The sequence below is a fragment of the Limulus polyphemus genome, unplaced genomic scaffold (genome assembly GCF_000517525.1).
Source record: "Limulus polyphemus unplaced genomic scaffold, Limulus_polyphemus-2.1.2 Scaffold263, whole genome shotgun sequence".
In the NCBI taxonomy this organism is placed as follows: domain Eukaryota; kingdom Metazoa; phylum Arthropoda; class Merostomata; order Xiphosura; family Limulidae; genus Limulus; species Limulus polyphemus.
Window position 1 is genome coordinate 407,261 of NW_013665873.1, and position 20,857 is coordinate 428,117.

General features: G+C 35.0%; 1 protein-coding gene across 1 annotated transcript in view; it reads right to left on the reverse strand.

The window, feature by feature from the left end:
• Positions 1–13,023: 13,023 nt before the first annotated feature.
• The window catches only part of LOC106456840 (B-cell lymphoma/leukemia 11B-like), an 18,719-nt gene continuing 10,885 nt past the window's right edge, over positions 13,024–20,857 (reverse strand). Inside the window, exon 3 of the mRNA XM_013916207.1 lies at positions 13,024–15,056. Coding sequence (XP_013771661.1) covers positions 13,024–15,056 — 2,033 coding nt within the window. The remainder of the gene's footprint in view (positions 15,057–20,857) is intronic.

Below are 20,857 nucleotides of genomic sequence, written 5' to 3' on the forward strand. Positions count from 1 at the left end.
CATCTAAACTAGACCTAGATTTGTGTGCATAGATTGAAAGCACCTTGTATTTAATCTACCCAGATCTAGATATATCCCTGCCTCATCAGTTCTAGATTTAGATTTATTAGGCCTAACTTTTAGAACAAATGTTACATCTAGATCTGTCCCAGTGCAATGCCTAGTTTAATAGTTAATATAGGTCTAAGTATGCCTATAATATAGGCTACAATTTGTATGATGATGGACGTAGGGTCTAGAAATAAACTTATAATTGGAAATCGACCTAAAGTCTAGTACATTAATTGGTATAAGACATTATTTACAATCAGCCAATACAATTACAAACCACTACATTAGGCCTATAATGTTTACTAGTTCTAGATCTTGCCTGTTGCATATATTGCCAATCTTACACACCAGTTAATATGTTACACCAATCTCGTATTTTCTTTTTGTTGAACATACACTTACTTGTATGTTGTACTCTAGAACTTGTATTTGATCTACAGATGAATGATGGAATAGTGTAATTTACTTTTGTACGTCAGTTCGGTCTCACTGTATTTCAGTGGGCGGCTTTTAAAAGTTAAAACTGCAAATATAATACACACAAATAACATAACACTGTGTTGTATGTGCTTAATGTGGGGCAGTTGCGCTATATCCTAGGGGAGGGCATAATTATTAATTAATAGGCATTATAGGCCAGAAGAAATTTTGCACTCCTTCACACCTGCGCCTGGGAGCGACTGCTCCCCTCTTGCTACGCCACTGGATCACACTTCCGTGTCCAGAGTGCCATTATAACTACTTACGTAATTGTGTAGAAATGTCGAGTTTGTGGTTCCGCAAATACTGCTTTAGTGATTATTGGATTTTAGATTTTTATAGTTTATTTATGTGGAATTTAGCTACATTTTTCTATAATAGGTAGTTAGTCTGCCATTGGACGTATATAGGCTTTATATATATTAAGTATGTTTTCTGTTGTTTTACCCCTGGCATTGCCAGTCAGACTTTTTACATACTTTTCTCTTTACCATATTTTATTTGTAATTTGATTTACGTGTTTAATCCAATTTGGTTTGAAATCACAGGTTAGCTCCAGGAATTTGGCTGATGTGGCCATCTTGAGAAGGGTTCCATTATGTTTAATTTTGGGGCTGTTTACTTGTTTTAATTGAATATGTAATTGACATGACTTGTGTTTTTGGAGCATTTGATTTTATTCTTCAAGTGTTTTCTACTTATTCTAATCATGGTTGCAAATTAGTCGCGACTATTGCTGGAGTGTAGGAGGAGCTCTTCCACATTACCAAATCATTAGCGAATTGGACAGTAGAAAAAAGAATTTGATTTAAATAATAGCGTTTCACTCCTATACATGATTTCTAGTGCAGGGCTAACTACTCTTCCTTGTGGGACACCTGCTTCTGGAGTAAAATAATCCACAAAGGTGCCCACTATATTTATTCTAGCTTTTCTGTATCCTAGGGAGTTGGAAAGTCAACGAATAATGCCTTGCAGTAGTTTCATTTGCGACATTTGAAACTTTAACCAGTTGCGTTGTACCATACAGTATTGAAAGCTTTTTTCAACATCATGAAAGCAGATGACAGTGCATTCATTCCGATTCAAGCTGTTTATTATGGTTTCTGTGAGTCGTATTAAATGGTCTCTAGTTTGTTTTGAATTTTGAAAACCAGTTTATATTTATGGTAGTTTTAATGCCAATTAGAGATATGCCAATAATATGGAACTGATTATTTTTTCTATATACGTTTGCCAATACAGCTGATTAGGCTAATTGGTCTGTATCTTTCTGGTCAATTGGCTGGCTTTCCTTCCTCCAGAAACATTAAAACATTTGCAAGCTGCAAAGCAGTTGGTATGTAATCAGGTATGAGGGATAGGTTAAAAATTGCCGCTATATGCTGTACAGTCACAGTAGGCCTTTTGTGATCAGACTGGCCTTATTTTTTGTTTTTTAAGTACGTTTTGTATTTCTTTTATGGTTATTTGTTTGGTAAATAGTTGTGCTGTAGTATCTTGATTGTTAATACTTTCCAGTTGGACCAAACTTAATGCAACCAGGAAAATAGGTGTGCACAGGTTTTCATTCGTGTTAATGTAACTCTTAACTTTGTTGTAGATATAAGTTTTCACTGATGGCTCATTTGGTGTTTTGAATGTATTTTGTAGGTAAATTCTAATTTCTTCTTCATTCTGTGTGTTTGTTTTGGCCATGGTGTTGTTATGTTGTAATGCTGGAAATATCTGTTTATTTCTAGTGCTTTCCGTGAATCGTTTTAGGTGGGATCAGATCTCTTTTGTTTCTGTCTGTGTGTACAACTTTGAGCAGTATTCACCACATCTGTCTGCTTTGAATTGTTTTATTTCCTTTTGTATATTGTTTCTGAGTGTTTTTAATTTGGTGTTAAGTTGTGGGTTTCGTGTATTCATGTATATTTTTAAATTTTTTTGTGTTATTTAAATTGTGTTGAGAAGTTGTTCATTTGGTTTCCAGATATGGTTATTATGTTGTGTTGTTTTACCTCCTCTGCTTGGTATCTTTGATACCATAACACAATGTCATTGTTTAGGTGTTCTTGTATGATGTGTGTATTTTCCGGGTGTTTGTGGGTGTCTATGTTCGTTGTAATATGACTTTTTCTACTTTAGTGTGCGGTATGTTGGTGTCAGTCAATGCTTCCTTTAACTGTTGTATGTCTTTTATGTATTGGATACATCTGGTGATAAAGGCCTTAGCCTGTGAGCTGTTTCCAGATAAGTGAATCTTGATACCTTGTGGTTGGAAGGCGTCCTTTGGATATTATTGTGATAAGGTGTTAAAATCTTTTAGTTCTGTGCTCTTTACTAGGTGGCTGCCTTTAGTTGGTCGTTTAATGTGTACAAGAATTATTTCTTATTTGCATATTTTATCTCATTTGTGGCTCTACATAGGAATGACCTCCATTATGATGGCGAGTTTGGGTTGTGTTGATGTTCTATTAAACTGAAACTATATTGTTATGGTAAGTTTCCTGTGTGTGTTGTTTTTTGGTATTGTTTGTCTTTTTCTGTGCTACTGCTATAAATCCCGAATCTTCATAGTTTGTGTTACCGCCTGTGTGATTATGCATTTGTGAGTCTTGTGTGGTTTGTTCAACGTTCTTCACGTTATTTTATAGCAAAACTTCATTATAGGTTTTTAACTTATCTTTTATGTTCGTACTTTCGTTATTTGTAGGGCGTAAGTGCTTCTAGAGCGTTGTGGTTACATGTTTCAGGACATTTTACGGTTTTGATAGTTATTGTTTGTGAACTTGGCTTTACTGGCTTGGAGTTGGGTTGTGGCCATTTCGTTTTTCACTACAAATTATCAATGATGTTCCTGTGTTTTATTATAATCGAAAAGACTACCTATTTTAGGCTTATCGTTTGATGATGCAGTGGATATTGTAGACTTCATATTAATTTTCCTTTTATTCATGACGTCGTCATAATATTTTGATACATGATTTGTGCACACGCTCGTGTACTTGTTATTACATTTTCAATAAGCAGTAGGTCTTTTACTCTGTGTGACACAGAAAAAGAAGAATGATCATAGCCCTATTAGATGTCTCCTACCGATGTTGTTTTTTTTTTGAGCATATGTATGATACCGCCAAACCTTTGGGTGTTGGAACAGCGGGGCCACCAAAACAGGAATCACAAGTTTGTTAGTGCATTTTTGTGTCAAAAATTTCAGAATTTATGTTGCACTGCAACTAGCTTTATGGGACAATCTTTGTAGGAGACTAACTTCCCTACAGCCCTCTCCCCCCCCCCCCGACTCTGATCCATATGAAACTATACACTCATTTAGTGCTAATTATGTGCTGTTTTGTACCACAAATTTTCAGAATTTCATTTGTGGTGCACTACAACCAAGCTTACAGTGCAACCATTGAGTGGAAGTAACTTCACTATAGCTCCTCTATATAAACACTGACTCAAATCCATATGCAACTTTCACACATTTTATTAACATAATTTAACAGAAGAAAGTAAATGGAACTGCGTAATCATACTAAAAGTTACGCAACCCAAAAATATATTTTAGAATATAAATTTTGTTTTCTATCTTTTCATCAACAACTCTAAATAGCTTTTGTGTATTTTTAAAATACACTATCAGTACCTTTGACTCATTTGAAAGCATTTCATTGGATTATGGACAATTTTAGTTTTAATAAACCTACTATGACACTTGTCTTTTAATGTTTCCATGGCACTAGAATAGCTAGTTTTGCTTTTTGATACAGGAATGTAAATATAAAAGTTTAAAATATTTCATGACAAACTAACTCTATTCATTGTAGGGTCGTATATTTGTTGTCTTATCAAGTTATTTATTGTCTGTCTAGTCACTATTGCTTCTCTGACTGTGAACTGTGCTGTGTATTCTCTCTTGTTTTTTAAACTCAAGATAAGACAGGATGCTTAATTCTTAAGTTTTGATCAACTCCCATACAAGGTCACATAAATTTAAAATAATAACATATTTTACACCTTTTTACATTCAGTCTTACTACCCTAAATTTCAAGTTAAGCTCTGTTATAAGGCTTGGGTCACCATTTCACTCTTATTCTTTTACCGACACATGACTTATAACAACTCTCAGGGAAAGAATTCGTTCTTGTTGATTGCTGTCTTCTATCAACACAAGCTCCCCAGTGGCACAGCGGTATGTCTGCGGACTTACAACGCTAGAAACCGGGTTTCGATACCCATGGTGGGCAGAGCACAGATAGCCCTTGTGTAGCTTTGTGCATAATTAAAAAAACAAAACAAAAAACAAACTATCAACACAACAGTCCACCATCCTCGTAAGTTGAACTATGCTCTCACACCCCCAAATTTTCAAAAGAATCCAACCATTAAACATCATGTGACTGAGCTAGGTGTTTTGGATGTCAGTGGTCGTAAGCAGTCACTCAAATTTACAATATTATATTTAAATTAGCATACATAATATCCACACAGATACACTTTCAATACAAAATCACACGAATAAGAGTTTAAAATGTCAATTCAAAACACAGATCATGAAACCATTAGAAGCTCGAAATCGATTGGAAAGTACATAAAAGTAATTGCAAATTTTTCATTTCATATCCAAAATATGAAATCGATTTTTTTAGTATAAAGTCACAGCATGGTAAGGATAGTCATTATGTATACTTATATCCTTATATAAAGTTTACAAGGTAATGATGTAGAGTAGGCCTTGCACAGACAGCTATGCAATAATCCTACTACATCACATTATGTCATCTGAATTGACCAATCTAGAGGACTTGTGGTCAAATTGTTTGTCTGGGTAAAAGGTGATCATTTAAGTTCACACTTTGTAAATGTCTCGGGACTTTAAACAAGAGTAGTTATCCTTCAACAATTGCTACATGGTGCAATGTTCTTGACCTTGACAATCTGCTGTTTCCTTTAAAGCTAAATCATCATTGAAGGTTTTATCTGCATTAATTTTTACATATTTGCTATAAACATATACATACAGTAATGTAGAAATAGGAAAGTTTCAAGTTTGTTTGTGTCGGTCTAAAATTTTCTTTGTCTACTTTATTTTGCCTTGCTTTAATACTGTTTGCTTCACTTTTATTTCTGCAATATTGCTACTGCTACTATGACTACCACTCGTACTCTTATTAGTACTCTCGTTAGGCTTAAGGCCTTTTTTTAAATTCAAACTATAGAAACACTTAGTACTATTACTATGCTGACATTGTCGAGTATCACTATGCTTAGGAGTATTAGTATTTTGACTTTTGATCCTTTGCCTTAGTAGTGTTCATCACCTGACTATTAGCTTAAGTCAGCAGGAAGTCATCGTTTGTCTCCACTCAATATCTCTATATCTATGCACACCTTATCTCTAGTAGTGTATATTTCAGTGTCGTAATCTCACAATAAATCCTGGCCTATTATACCATCTATTTCTAATTCTATCTGCTCACAGGCTCTTCAGTGGTTCAATAGTACTTATAACACTAAAGTCATATGTCCGAGTTTACCACAATTGAAAATGTTCGCGCCCTCTGACTTATTTTCCTCTTTATCCTGCCAGCTTGTTCAAAAGAAACAAGCTCTAGACAATACATAAAAGGTAAGGATATTATTTACATAGATCCTTAAACTCTAGTTACTTATAAAGCTAACAATGAAAATAAGCATCCTTTTAAGGACAAATAGATGCTAGTTATAGAAATTAAAAATGACAGGAAATGCAAAAAAGTTTGAGTAGATATGGAAGGGAAAACTAATGAATTAATGAAGTGTTTTATAGATGGATAATAGTTCAACTAATATAATATATATATATGCATAATATGCTATAATAGTTGTCTCTTTAAAATATTGGTTTTATTTAGGACATATACTTCAGTCTACACATTGATGACATGTTTAAAACAATTTGCCCCTTTGTAACACAATGCATATACAGAACCTTAGTGAGACCATCCATCTAGTAACATCATCTGCCTTTGTAAAACATATGCGATTGAAGCTTATAAAGATAAGATGAGACAAGTTGAAATCTGTATTCAGCCCTATAGGACTACAGTAACACTGTTTGCCTTTCTGAGATTCATGTAATATGCCTAGTAAGACTATCTATCTATATACCTTTGTAACATAATCCACATGATAACGCCATCTGCCTTTGTAAAACATATGTAAGTGAAAATTGTAAAAATAAGATGAAACAACTTAAAATGTGAATGCCGCCCTATGGAACTATAGTAAGATCATTTGCCTTCATAAGATGCCTAGTAAGACCACCCACCCATATAGCCTTTGTAACACAATCCACCTAGTAACACCATCTGCCTTTGCAAAACATATAAAATACATAAATGAAAATTACAAACATATTTTGAGACAAGTTGATATTTGTATGCACTCCTGTAGAAGTACAGTAACACATCCGCTTTTGTAAAACAAACACAATACGCCTAATAAGACCATCCACCTATAGAACCTTAGTAACACAATCCGCCTTTGTAAAGCATATGTATGTGAAAACTATAAAGTAACTGTCATAGGATATATAATTAAATCTAGGCATCAATGACAAGTTGAGACACATTGATAACAAATTTGCCTTAGTAACATAGTGTTTATATAGAACCTTGACAACAGCATCTGCCTAGTAATACTGTTTGATCTTAGTAACTGTATGCGCTTTTGTAAGACATACAAAATATGCCTAGCAAGACCATCCACCTATAGAACCTTTGTAACACAATCCACTTAGTAACGTCATCCATCTTTGTAAAACATATAAAATATATAATTTAAGACCATAAAAATAAGTTAAGACAAGTTGAAATCTGTATGCAGTCCAACAGAAGTATGGTAACACAATACGCCTAGTAAGAACACCCACTTACAAAACCTTTGTAACACAATCCGCTTTTGTAAAGCATATGTATGTGAAAACTAAAATGTTACAGTATAAGACTTTAATTACATTTAAACATCAATGACAGGTTGAAAAACAATTTGTCATAAGTAACACAATGCATATATAGAACAATAACAACAGCATCTGCCAAGTAATACTGTCTGACCTTAGTAACAGCATCCGCCTTTGTAAGATACATAAAATATTCCTAGTGAAACCATCTTCTTATAAAACTCAGTAACACTCCATACCTATAGAAACACCATATGCCTTTGTAAAACACAAGTAATATATAAATGAGTATTATAAACATAACTCAAAATCTGTATGGAATCCTACGAGACTATCTGCCATTGTAAAACACACATAATCCACTTACTAACACCATCCATCTATAGAAACCTTGGATAGAACCTTAGAAACACCGTCCGCCTATATAAACACAACCCTTAGTAACACTAACCACCTATAGAAACGTTAGTAACAACATCCGACTATAATAATAGTATCAATCTATAGAACCATAGTAACACCGTCCACTTATAAGCCTTGGTAACAACATCTGCCTATAGTAGCAGACTTTTGTGTAAAACCTTAGTAATACCGTTAATATATAGTATCCGACACTGTGGTATTGAACTATGACATTACCCCCTCCCTACTAATATAGCTGTTACCTGTGGTACGACTTTGTGGCTCTAAAATAGTAGCACCCTCTAGTTCCAATTTGTGACACTATGACATCATCCCACGTCTTCTGGTGGCACTGCGTGAAGTTATGACGTAATCGCCCCCACCTGTTCCCATGACGTCATCCACTCCCTAAGACCTCATTGTCTAACCCGCCCTTGTCCTGAGGCAGTCAATCAGAATATGGTGTCTAAACAGGCCACCTAACTTGTTAGATTGTTCTCGAATTTTGTCTGCTTTTCAAAATACCAATTTGCTACCATCACAAAGAAGTGGTTAACCTTCTTTATGACCTTCACATTTAAATTCATTCACCACAATTTAAATAAATAGTCCTTGGGAAGTGTTTGCTTATGTTCTCAGTAAAAACAATACCCCTCCTGTCGGTAGGTAATGATCATATAAGATTAAATAAAATGCATTGTTACATAATATATCAATTATCGTTTGTGTACAATGATAATATTGAACACGTTTTGTGTATATTTTTTACGGGTATTGTGATTCTGTTTCAATTTTTTGAATTATAACAAAATATTGATGTGCCTATTTTTTAGTAAAAACAATACCCCTGCCGTCGGTCTGTGATGGTCATTTATTGGAGTATTTATTACATAAGTGGAAACAACACCTCTGCCGTCATCGGTGGTGATCATATATTGACGTATTTATTTTTCCAGTGAAAACAATAATTTTTTTCCATATGTTGGTGGTCATCATATATTGACGTGTTTATTTTCCCAATGAATACAATACCACTGCCATCAGCCGGTGGTAATACTGACGTGTTTATTTTCCCAATGAATACAATACCACTGCCATCTGTTGGTGGTCATCATATACTGACGTGTTTATTTTCCCAATGAATGCAATACCACTGCCATCTGTTGGTGGTCATCATATACTGACGTGTTTATTTTCCCAATGAATGCAATACCACTGCCATCTGTTGGTGGTCATCATATACTGACGTATAATAATGGCTGGAGACGGCTTAAATGGGTAATGAAGAAAAACTTTAATACAAGTTTAACATGACAGCATGCTGGAAATGTTGGAAAAGCCTAGAGCTAGGGTTACGGTTTACGCGTGACTAAAATAGTAAAATGCCTCTAATACACAATCGGTGGCTAGAGGGATATGTAATTTCTTCTTCTGTAGATAATTATTGACACGGTGTGATTATTAAAAGGTATAGAATGAAAAGATACAACTTTTCCATTAAGAAAGAATGCAATATCTTTCGTAGAAGTGCAAAATCTCGTAAAACATAGCGTGCTCACCCTATGTTAATCAGGACTAACGTGGTTAAGAAAGTGGACCCTCTGAACCAAAATAATCATTGCGAAGAAGTTAAGCATATGTTTTGAAATCTACCTGTGGTTGTTTTCTTGAGAAAGATGGAACCAGAGAAATACCATAAAGCCTCCCGATGCATCTCCAACAAACTTTTGTACTGTAAAGATTAACAGATTGATAAGCATAAATTAAGTAAGGAAAAACAAACATAAATTAACAAAAGTTAATTAACCGACTAGTTTCGACATACCACGTGTGTCATTATGAAAGGTCGCAATTAGTCGAGTAATTAACTTCATTTTTTTTTTAGTAAATTTGTTTTTGTTTTTCCTTACTTAAGTAATTTGTTCTTATAAAGCTATTAATCTTTATAACATTTGTATATAGCACAAAGTACTACTTAACTTGATAATGACGTTTGTGCCTTTGGTCTGCTTCAAGCGTGTGCTTAGGAATTGTCGATTTAAAACAATAGCTGATTTCTGGAAAGCTGCCAGAAAGGAGAGGGGCAAGACATTGACTTGGCTATTATTTGAAGTAACCATCGTTACGCAGACAAACAGATAAAACATGGTCTATGAGGAAGAAAATGTCTTCGCTACAAGTATGTCGAACTTAATCATCGTTTCCAAACACTGTAAGTTACATTCCGTGCGTAACATTACTCAAGACAGCTACAAACGAAGTAAGTAATTTTACATAAAAAACAATCAGCCAGCTTTAGGATAAACGGGATAAAAAATATTGTAAAATTTACACGAAATGGTAAATACTTAATCTCAAATATTTTCAGAGCAAAAAAGTTCAACGTACCATCGCTGTCACTGTGGTAACATAGTACCACTGTTATTATGGTAACGTTTAACTGACACTAACGTAACAATAAATATTTAAATTGAGCTATCCAATGCGGTGACGTATTTGTGGCCCGTCACATTCGTACTAAACCGACGTTGTTAACAAAATTAACGACAGATTTAAGGTACACTAGATATATGCAGATAATTTTTGCAATGCACGAGTGTACAAAAGTACGTTAGAAACAGGGATTTATAAGCAATACGTTATCGACAAATTTCACGACTAAGGAAATAACCTGCCTACTTTATGATACATATTCAACTACAGTAAATATTTTTTGATCTTGCCTTTTTAAATTTTAATTGACCACTTTGACTTTGACTCAGTATTTATAAAATAAAATATTAATTATTAACAGGGAGATCAGAGATATGATGCAGCACAAATCTTGACTGGTTAAATATATTACAGTTGACTACGTTCGTATATCTAAGTTAATCTGAATAATTATTTTGTTAATTTTCTACCGCATCCTTATATTTAACATTATCAATATTGACAAATGTATGTAGCTCGCTCGTGTGATATGTGAAAACTAACTCATTATGAAGTTTAACATTCAAATACAGATTTGTTATTACTACGACAAATTGACAGGGACATAATCTGTATAAGAACTACAGTCAAAAATAAGAGATCAAGCCGAGTTGTCTTCTGTTGTTATTATAACGAACAGTAATAAAGAGATGAAAAATGTGTGAAAAATTAAGTTGGGGATGAATCAAGTTTAATTATAATAAAATTAAAAGTTAGTCTTGAGATCAAGTAAGCAGCTATTATGAATAGCAGAAAATGACATTTATCACGGTCTTGAGATCTATATGTATGAGAATAAACAAAACACTGAAAGTAAGCAGCTAATATGAATAGCAGAAAATGATATTTATCACTACTTAAGATTACAAATATCTCCACACATATACAGTTATAAAATAGCGACAAAAGCAAACCATTTAGAGGGAATAAAAAAATTCCTGTTTTAGTTTGTTTGGAAGTTAAGCCCAAAGCTACACAATGGGCTATCTGTGCTCTGTCCACCACGGGTATCGAAACCCGGTTTCTAGCGTTTAAGTCCGCAGACATGCCACTGTGCTACAGGGGGAGGGGCATTCCTGTTTTAGTGTACGTCAAAAGGCACTAGGATTGTCGAATTATTAACAGTTTAGAAACCAGTGTTGACATTTCGAATCCTTGCGGAAGAAAGATTGATCAAACTATGTTTGTTTGTTTGTTTGTAATTAAGCTCAAAGCTACGCAATGGGCTATCTGTGATCCGTCCACCACGGGTATCGAAACCCGGTTTCTAGCGTTCTAAGTCGCAGACATACCGCTGTGTCACTGGGGGGCGATCAGAATATGAAGCTGCTATTCTGGTTCGTATATCAGTCTAAAAGCAAAAAGCCTGAGAGATAATACAAATGTTGTATTTTTGTCTACACCAAAAAGGTGTTGACAAAAATCAGCGACAGTTAATACGCATCATGGTGTATACGTTCCCTGTCACCCCTACAGCTAAAAATCTGTCTTCCTGTTACACTGATAGCACAAGAAGATTGTAGTGTAAACGGTTATTTATTCATTGATGATTTTCTCCACAATAAACACTTCAAAGTTAAATATATGTACACAAAAAAATTTCAAGCCTAACCCTTTTACATTAACTCGGCAAATATCGACTATATGTGTAAATTTAAAACCAAACATCACGAAAAAAAGACTTAGCAAAATAATATAGCTTATACAACATTATTCCTGAAAACTTGATTACGTAAATCTAACTTGCGTGTTTGTTTTTCATCAGTATCAGCGATAAACATTGCCTAGACAATTATGACTTGACAGTAGATGGTTTTGTTTCGAATATTCATGCAAAGTACAGGAGCACTATTTGAACTAGCCGTCTCTAATTTTGAACTGATAGACTAGAGGTAAGGCAGCAAGTCATGATCAGCCACCGTCAATTCTTGAGCTACTTTAATCGAAGAGTGGGATTTACCAGTCACTCTTACAACACACTCGTGCACATAAAGTTACGAGGCTTTGACCTCCAACTCATAGGCACGTGTATAATTCATCTGGATATCCGAATTTTTACCATTTTTGAAAACACCTATACATAAAATCCTATATCAAGAAAAGAGAAGGTTATTAAATCGATAAATGTAGCAATTAGTTTTTGACGCCTATTTGACTGTTAGACTCGGTAATGAAGCTAAGTGAAACTTAATTTATCCCGTTGACTGTGAATGAAATAGTGGTAAGCAGTGAAATAAGTACACAGTTTTATAACACGTTTGAAACAATAAGTAATGAAAACAATTGAAAAAAATACGTAACCAAAATTAACTTCTGATAACAACGATAAGGATTGAATGATATATTTCAAACATTATCTGTCGGCTTTACCAATATTACTTTATTTCGTGTCACCATAGTAACGGTTACCTTTGATTTGGCCAAATGTTTCTTCTGCAAACGTTTAGACTAATCTGAAATACAAGGCAGTTCTTAAATCTGTATTAGCTAAAACGTGTGCATGTCTAAGTATCTTTATCTAAGTATTGTTGAACATTCTACCCTGGGGGCTTGTATAAAACAAAACATAGTAAATATTTAACATTTCACAAATGCGTATAATTCTGACGTTCTGAAACGTTTTATCGTTTTCACGATGTTCTGCTAGTGTTTGAGCTTCTATCAGTTGTTAAAGCTACTGCATTCACTTGTCTACTAATATTCGTGAGGTACTGTTGTCCTTAGCACCAGTGTCTCTGTCAGGTAGGTAAGAGTTCTGGTTGACAACACATTTCCTCATATGCTTTTCGAGAGTACTGGGTACTGAAAAGGGCATTTCGCAAAAACGACATCTCCACACTGCTTTGCCTATACGACCGTGGGTCTTCATATGCCGGGTCAGTTTGGAGCTCTGTGCGCATGCGTAAGTACACAGTTCACACTTGTACGGTTTTTCTCCAGTGTGAGAACGTGTGTGGACTGTCAAGTTGCTACAATTTTTGAATACTTTTCCACAGTACTGGCACGTGTCATTTCTACTTTTCTCTTTAGGTTTGGGAGGAAAGGTGGAGGTTGGGGTACTAGTTCCTGGAAGATTTAATGTCGTCCCAATCAAATCACATTTACTATGATCGCATTTTGAAGAGGTTACACCCCCGAGAAAATAATCACTATGATTGGAGATTACAGAAGGAAGCCAAAGTCCAGCATAAGGATTCTCTCCCTTTTGATTTCCAAGGTCGAGCTTTAGCCGCTTGTGATCCTCGAATCGGCTACTAAAAGCACTTGAAACACCTTGATGTAAGCAAAGTGGCTGTTGGCTAATAGCATTATTGTCTTCTTCACGGGATAGTCGGCCCAGTCCGTTTTCAGGTAGAGCAATAGCCTTCCTTGAAGGGGACCTTACTATAGAAGCATAGGATGATCTCTCTTTCTTAAACAGAGACTTTTCTATTCTGTTTTCCTCCAGAGCTTGCCTATAGGCTTCATTATATTGCTGAATGTCATCAAGTCCAATTTTCTCCATAACTTCTCCAAGAAGAGTTTGTTTTTGAGGCATCATCATAGGTTTTTCGGTGTCAGAATTTTTCTCACCATTTTTCTTTCTAAAACAGAAATATAAAGAATCCTTTAAGGAACCCTTTGTTGTCAAGTCTTCTGCTGTTGTCTTTTCGCAACCCTCTTCCATTTCTTCCTCATCTTCCGGTTCATTCTCGTTTTCCACGTGCTCTTCTGGGTCATCTTCATCTTCTCCAAAACTATTAGGTCCACCATCTTTAGCAGTCGAATCTGGAGTAGACTTTCCTGGCCACTGTCTGTTAGGTTCTGCTAAGTCTGAGAGAATTTTTCGATGCGTTTTCATGTGTCTCTTTAATTTACTAGCTTGAGTACAAGCATGGTTACAGATATGGCACTTGAATGGCTTTTCTCCTGTGTGAGATCGACGATGTACGGTCAGGTTACTTTGAAACCTAAAGGATTTCCCACAGAACTCACAAGATTTGAATTTGGGTAATTCTACTTGATGGATAACTTTATGGTTTGGAGAAGGAGAGAATGATTTAGACAGGAGCAGTGTAGATACAGGCTGAGGCATGCTCGAGGGCGTAAAGGGGTGAGGAGAAGAATGATTGGGTGTTATAGATTGGAGATATGGTGAAGTCATGTTTCGTGCAGGGTATGGATTAAAACTTGCCCCTGCTAATTGCCGCAGCCTCTGAGAGCAAAAATCCAGATGTGATTCAAATCCTAAGCCTACGTGAGTTTCTCGTGGGCTACCAAAGCAATTTTTATCAAAAGGATTGAGCATGTTAAACGGACTGAGACCGATTCCTGTGAAATAATTTAGTCGGTGGTACTGGCCACTTAAGAGGTCCATCCGAGAACAATGACTAGCAGCACTACGCGGAAAGTAGCTGGATGTGTTAAGAGTAGGGTCAAACTGTCCTTCATCCAGGGCCATTTGGGGTAGTTGTAGGTTTGGAACTCGCGTATAATCCAAGCAAATGGGATGAAGAATAGACTGTTCTCGACTAACGGTGATGATAGCAGGCGGAGAAGATGTAATTATTGGGGAGAATGATGCTGACACTGTTCTCGGAACTTCTGCTAAGGCCTTTGCTCCGTTGTTCATCTCTACATAGATTTTCAAGCCATGCATCTTCTGCACGTGTTGGACCAGCAGCCACGCTGAAGTGAAGCACTGCTTGCACGTTGAACACACGTGGTTGTTCGGTTCTGAAAAAAAAAGAATAAAACTAATGAATCCTTTGAACTTTCCCAACTGACGATTCTTCAAATGACTGTCACGGCATCTTGTCATAGTCTGAGCAAATAACTGATGCTTTAGAGAAGTTCTTTCTTTTTCTACTGGACTTTACCAGGCAAACTTTGGATGTGTTATCGTCAATTCCTAGGGACATCTTTACTAGAGTTTGTTTGTTCATAGTTAATTTTAACACAAAGCTATGAAAGAGTTATCTGTGTAGTGCCTACCACTAGCATCGATATCCGGTTTCTAGCGTTATAGGCATTCAAATTTATCACTGAGCCATTGGTAACTTTATTAAATAATGTCACCAGTCAATCGTACAGCATGAAAAATGAAAAGATACGTCTATTAAACGTCATAGATTAATAATATTAAAGTAAAACTTTTTTTATTTTTAAAGTGTTTATTTTATTACAAATTTATCGCTGGACTTTAAGTAGCAGTAGTTGTACAGAACACTTCTCAGCAGTTATACAATGCATTTTACAGCAGTCTTGTTTGTTTGAAGTTAAGCACAAAGCTACACAATGGGCTATCTGTGCTCTGCCCACCACGGATATCGAAACCCAGTCTCTAGCGTTGTAAGTCCACAGACATACCGCGGTGCCACTGGGGGACTTACATCAGTCATACAGTATACGTATTTGGTGAGCACGAAGCAGGAATAAAAGGGGAATGTGTCGCAAACAAAGGCTTGAGGGAAGTTGAACGTTTTTCTTGGGCACTAGTTTTGAGACACCGAGTTGTTTATCTTTACCTGAAAAACGAAGAATGTTACGATATCATGAATTACGTTAACAAATAATAAGCCTTCTTAATCTGTTAGATACATGTACTATGTTTTTCTTCTGTGTGTTTTTTTAACCACTTAAATGACAAACCATGGCACGAGATTTGAAATCTTTTATTTCTAAGACTGAGTTAATTTGCTTTCATTTCCCACTTTTTGAAACAATCTAATCATTCTGTGGTTATGCATTATCATTATGTTTACATTGGATTCATGTGTTTAGTGAGCTTGTTTCTTAAGCGCATAATTTTTTTTTTGCACGTTAACGACTGATGTACATTGACTTGAGGCGTTTAAATCGCATTTGTTTGTTCCAGAGGTTGGTATAGAAAGAGCTAAACTTAATAATTTGGTTTCATTCAGATCCATCACGCAAAACTGTAATTTGTGGCTTTGTAGTTAATACCACAAAAATAAAACACATGTAAGATTCGACAATTTCAAAATACGACGCGAGAACAAGTTCACGCCTTTTCATTAATTTGCTTTTACTTCCTGTGTCATCCAAGCGTTATTATTGAAAAAAATAATAATGTTTCTCTTTGAAACCAGCAGTTTTCAGTTTAACTTGAACATTTTGAGCCTTACTAGCGAAAAAAATTAAGGAAAAACAAATATAGGTGTTTCTAAAGTAAATTTTTTCCCCTGATTTGCCAATGGTCGACTGCATTTTCTCTATTCGCGACGACTTTATGGGGATCTAGACCATTTTCGGGATCTCGTAAGTTCAGATTTGATATTCCACCTATTCCTCGTCCTTGCACTGTTAAATGTTGAACATCACATAAATGAGGGTGTTGTAATCACTTAAAGTCACTGTTATGATTACAATACTCCTATCATGGCCAAGTACATTTTCGCTGATGTATACGTTGCTTCATTTATTATGCTAAAGTCTTACAAATAGTACCAAATAATCAAGTGCTGATTCATCCTGTAGCATACCTTATATACCTTATACGTACTTACTTTTTAATACATAATATATATATATATATACTACATAAATTATTTATTAGGTAGGTCTAGCAATAGGTGGGTGATTGTTATTCTTAAAGTAAGGCTATGATAATCCATGTTAACATAACATGTATTTACACTACAACTGTACGGGGGAGAGGGGGGTTGTAGTTGTTGGAGGAGTGCTGTGATATTCCATGCTAACATATGAGAGATAGATTTGAATCTAAATAAGCCAGTTTTGATGTATCGCCTCCATGACATTTTAACGTATTTCTATTATTGTAAATGGCATTGGGTAGTTTCCTCATTAACAAAGATCCAGGGGGAGAGTCCTCGTATAAGGGGGAGATTTCTCGTAGCCACCATGCCGACTATAAAACTTTAAAATATTTAAACTAATAGTCTCTGCTTTTCTGTGGAGTTTCTTAATAATAGTGACGGCGTATCTCATTATTCGGTCAGACAAGTATAACCGAAGAGTTTGTGGTGGGTGTTGTTGACTAGCTGCCTTCCCTCTAATTTTTCAGTTCAGATATAGGAACGGCTAACGCAGATAACCCTTAAGTATCTTTACCCGAAAACTGGTAAAGGAAATAGTATCCATCCAATCTTGATAAGATACTATTTAAAACAATTGAACAAAGTCAATATGCAATGCTGAACATAAAATATAAAAATAAATATTTATTTTTTTTGGAGCTATGTTGTGAAATGACAATGCCCTCAGTCTCTTGTGGAATTTTATTCGTGATTTTAATTTATGTCCCCTAAACGAAAATAGGGCATTTATGACGAGCAGAATCTGGTTTATACAACAGTTTATATGTAGTAAATGTTACTTAAGTACAAAATGTGTCATTCGTAGAGCTATTCACCTAGCACAATATATATATATATATATGCGTATTTTGCGTCCCGTAGTCTGTCATGTACACACCTAAACGTAACGGGTGGTTAACATTAATAATTAATATTTTAATGAATTCTGAATACTGTTGAAGAATGTGAATAATCCCTTGAGAAAATAATAAATTACATACTGATTCCCTGAAGAAAAGGTTAGAAGACAAATTTAGATCAAATATTCACGTAACGTTGAAAATTCAAGCGTTTACTGTTTATTCTAAAGGGAATGAATTCTACAAATGTATAGCCAAAAGTTTGTTTGTTTGTTTTTTGTGCAAAGCTACTTGAGAGCTATCTGCTCTAGTCGTCCCTAATTTACCAGTGATAGACTAGAGGGTGGGAAGCTAGGCAACACCACCCACCGTCAACTCTTGGGCGATTCTTTTAACAACGTATAGTGGGATTGACATTTACATTATAAAGACCCCACGACTAAAAGGGCGAGCATGTTCAATGACCGGGAATCGAACCCACGAACCGAAGACTGCGAGTCGAGCTCCCTAACCACCATGGACAAAAGAGCAAAGAGAAAAACTCGTATGTTTACAACATGTTTATGAACAGTCCTGGATTCAGCGTTTCTTAACTGGGGGTAGGGGGGCAATGAGACATGTAATAGGCCAAATCTAAAACAAATCTAAGATTACGTTAATGGACAGCATTAGCGTGGGGGCCAACGGTATTTTATGGGTCCCAGTTCCCCGCTAATAACGACCCTGTTTATGAACCCCTTGGAAACTTTTCTTGACAAAATGTTAATTTTAAAACACTGTTCGACGGAATAAGTTGTTTTTTGTTTTGTTTTTTTTAATAAAGAAAACCACGAAAATTGAAATTGTTTTAAGAAGTGTATAAAAACAAAAATATGATTACACTTGGAGTGGATAAAAATCACTTCCTAGAACGTGACATAATATGAGATAAACGTAGAATTAAACATACGTTATTTGTTAGAAATGAAGTTATAAAACAAAATCGTGTACAATTGTACGAATTAAAGGGATTCGCTTGGCAAACAATAAACTTAGGGCGTTCATTTAGTTATAACATGATTTAAGTGAAAAAATATCTGCAAGCTGGAGTATGACTAGTTAAAAAAAGTTAAATTAAACTAACGGATGAAGCATGTCAGCGTTAGAAATCAGGTTTCGATACTCGTGGTGGGCAGAGCACAGATAGGCCATTGTAGAGCCTTGTACTTAATTACAAACAAACAAAATTCCATTCCGATATAGGAGACGCTCATGTCGTAATCGCTGATTAACTTAAAGTTTTCCTGGAAAATCAGCATCTTTGATCCATCACAAATAGGGGGTTTCCCAGAAACAAGAATACAGTGTCTTTTTCATGGCCAAAAGATATAAATAAAATGAAAATATACTCAGAAGACGCCTGTTTTTTAGGTAAAAATTGTTTTATTTATGGAAAGGGCTGGAAAGGTCTTGTAATGTGTTTCAACGGAACTACAAATATAAACTTATTAGGCTCTGGTCTTCTCGAAGTTTCTTCGAAAAAGATTGAATAAAGTAGGGTAAATATTAAGTTCTATCAACGGCGAAACATTTTGAAATTGAGATGATCAGTTTAACATTTTAATTGTTACATTCATTGTTAAAGAGCTTTACATAACTTTTATTACGAAAAACTAGTTATTTCGTAAGAGCTCATTTCTTTACTTCGAGGAAATCTGGAAGAATCAAATGTGCACTGTTCCTTGTTTATAACATAGTGGTAGTAAAATTATTTGAAGATGGATCTGGAAACACTCTCTACATTGTTGTAATTCATAGTGTTATGATGTAGAATGGAGGAGGAAACACTCTGCTTTGTTGTAATTGGTAGTGTTGTGATGTACGATGGAGTTGGAAACACTCGCTGCATTATTGTAATTGATAGTGCTATGTTATAAGGCGGAACTGGAAATACTCTGCATTGTTGTAAATGATAGTGTTGTGATGTACGATGGAACTTGGAGCACTCTACATTGTTATAATTGATAGTGTTGTGATGTCACTTTAAAATATTAGTGAAACTTTGACAAAATCTATAATCTGTAAATTATTACACTTACATATATGATACATGACCTGTATTTGTGGCTTAGGAATATACCATAGGTACTTTCAGTAGAATTAACGTTGTTTTTAAGTTCATTGTTTATTTTTGAATACCTACAAGTTTAACGCAAAACACATGACCCCAAAAGTTCGATTTTTGTGTGTATGTGTGTGTGATTTGTTATCTTCTTTCATGTTCCATTTAGCTTCTTTTTTTATAAATATGTTCAGTTTTTATGTTTGTGCGTGTGTGTTTTTTAATATCAAAGATGCTAAGCCTTTTAAAATTCTAAATTATTTTGTGTATCTTGTATCTTGTAACACAACAGACAAGGAGAACATAGCAAAAATCTTAAATACCTTTACGTTCTACGTTGTTCTATATTAAAAAATAAAATACCATTATTAAAATCCTATGTTTTTCTAGTAACATGACTGCAGTTGGGAGAAAAGACGACATTTTATACACAAGTGGGGTAAACGGTAATGCCAAAGACTCCCCAAGTTTAAGAATAGCTGTCCCTAATTTTGAACTAGTGACTAGAGAAATGGTAGACAGCCAGCAGTACCCACCGCCACATGGGCTTTGCACGGCTCTTTGAACTAAATAATGGAATTGGCTGTCACTTTTACAACGCATCCACAGCTGAGAGTGTGAAGCTTGTTAAACTTGTTAGAATCCCGATATGCCAATCACTAGGTCAAGATAGGTCAATAATATTTAGGAGCTACACGTATATTTCTTTAGATTTTTTTAAGTTATCAACATCATTAAATAATTAATTTATTTTATCGTTGTTCCTTTCTTAATGCGCGAATGTTTGGTTTGCAACATATCCATAGTCATGCATAACCTATATATCACAGAAAAAACAACAGCATGCTTTTAGAGTTAATATTTTATAAACATAATATATATATATATATATATCAATGATTCTAAAGCTATTAAATATATTAATTGTCAATAGGCGATCAAAGCAGCACTATAAAATAATAATGAGCTTAATACAAAACAAAAACAACTATATATATATATATATATATATAC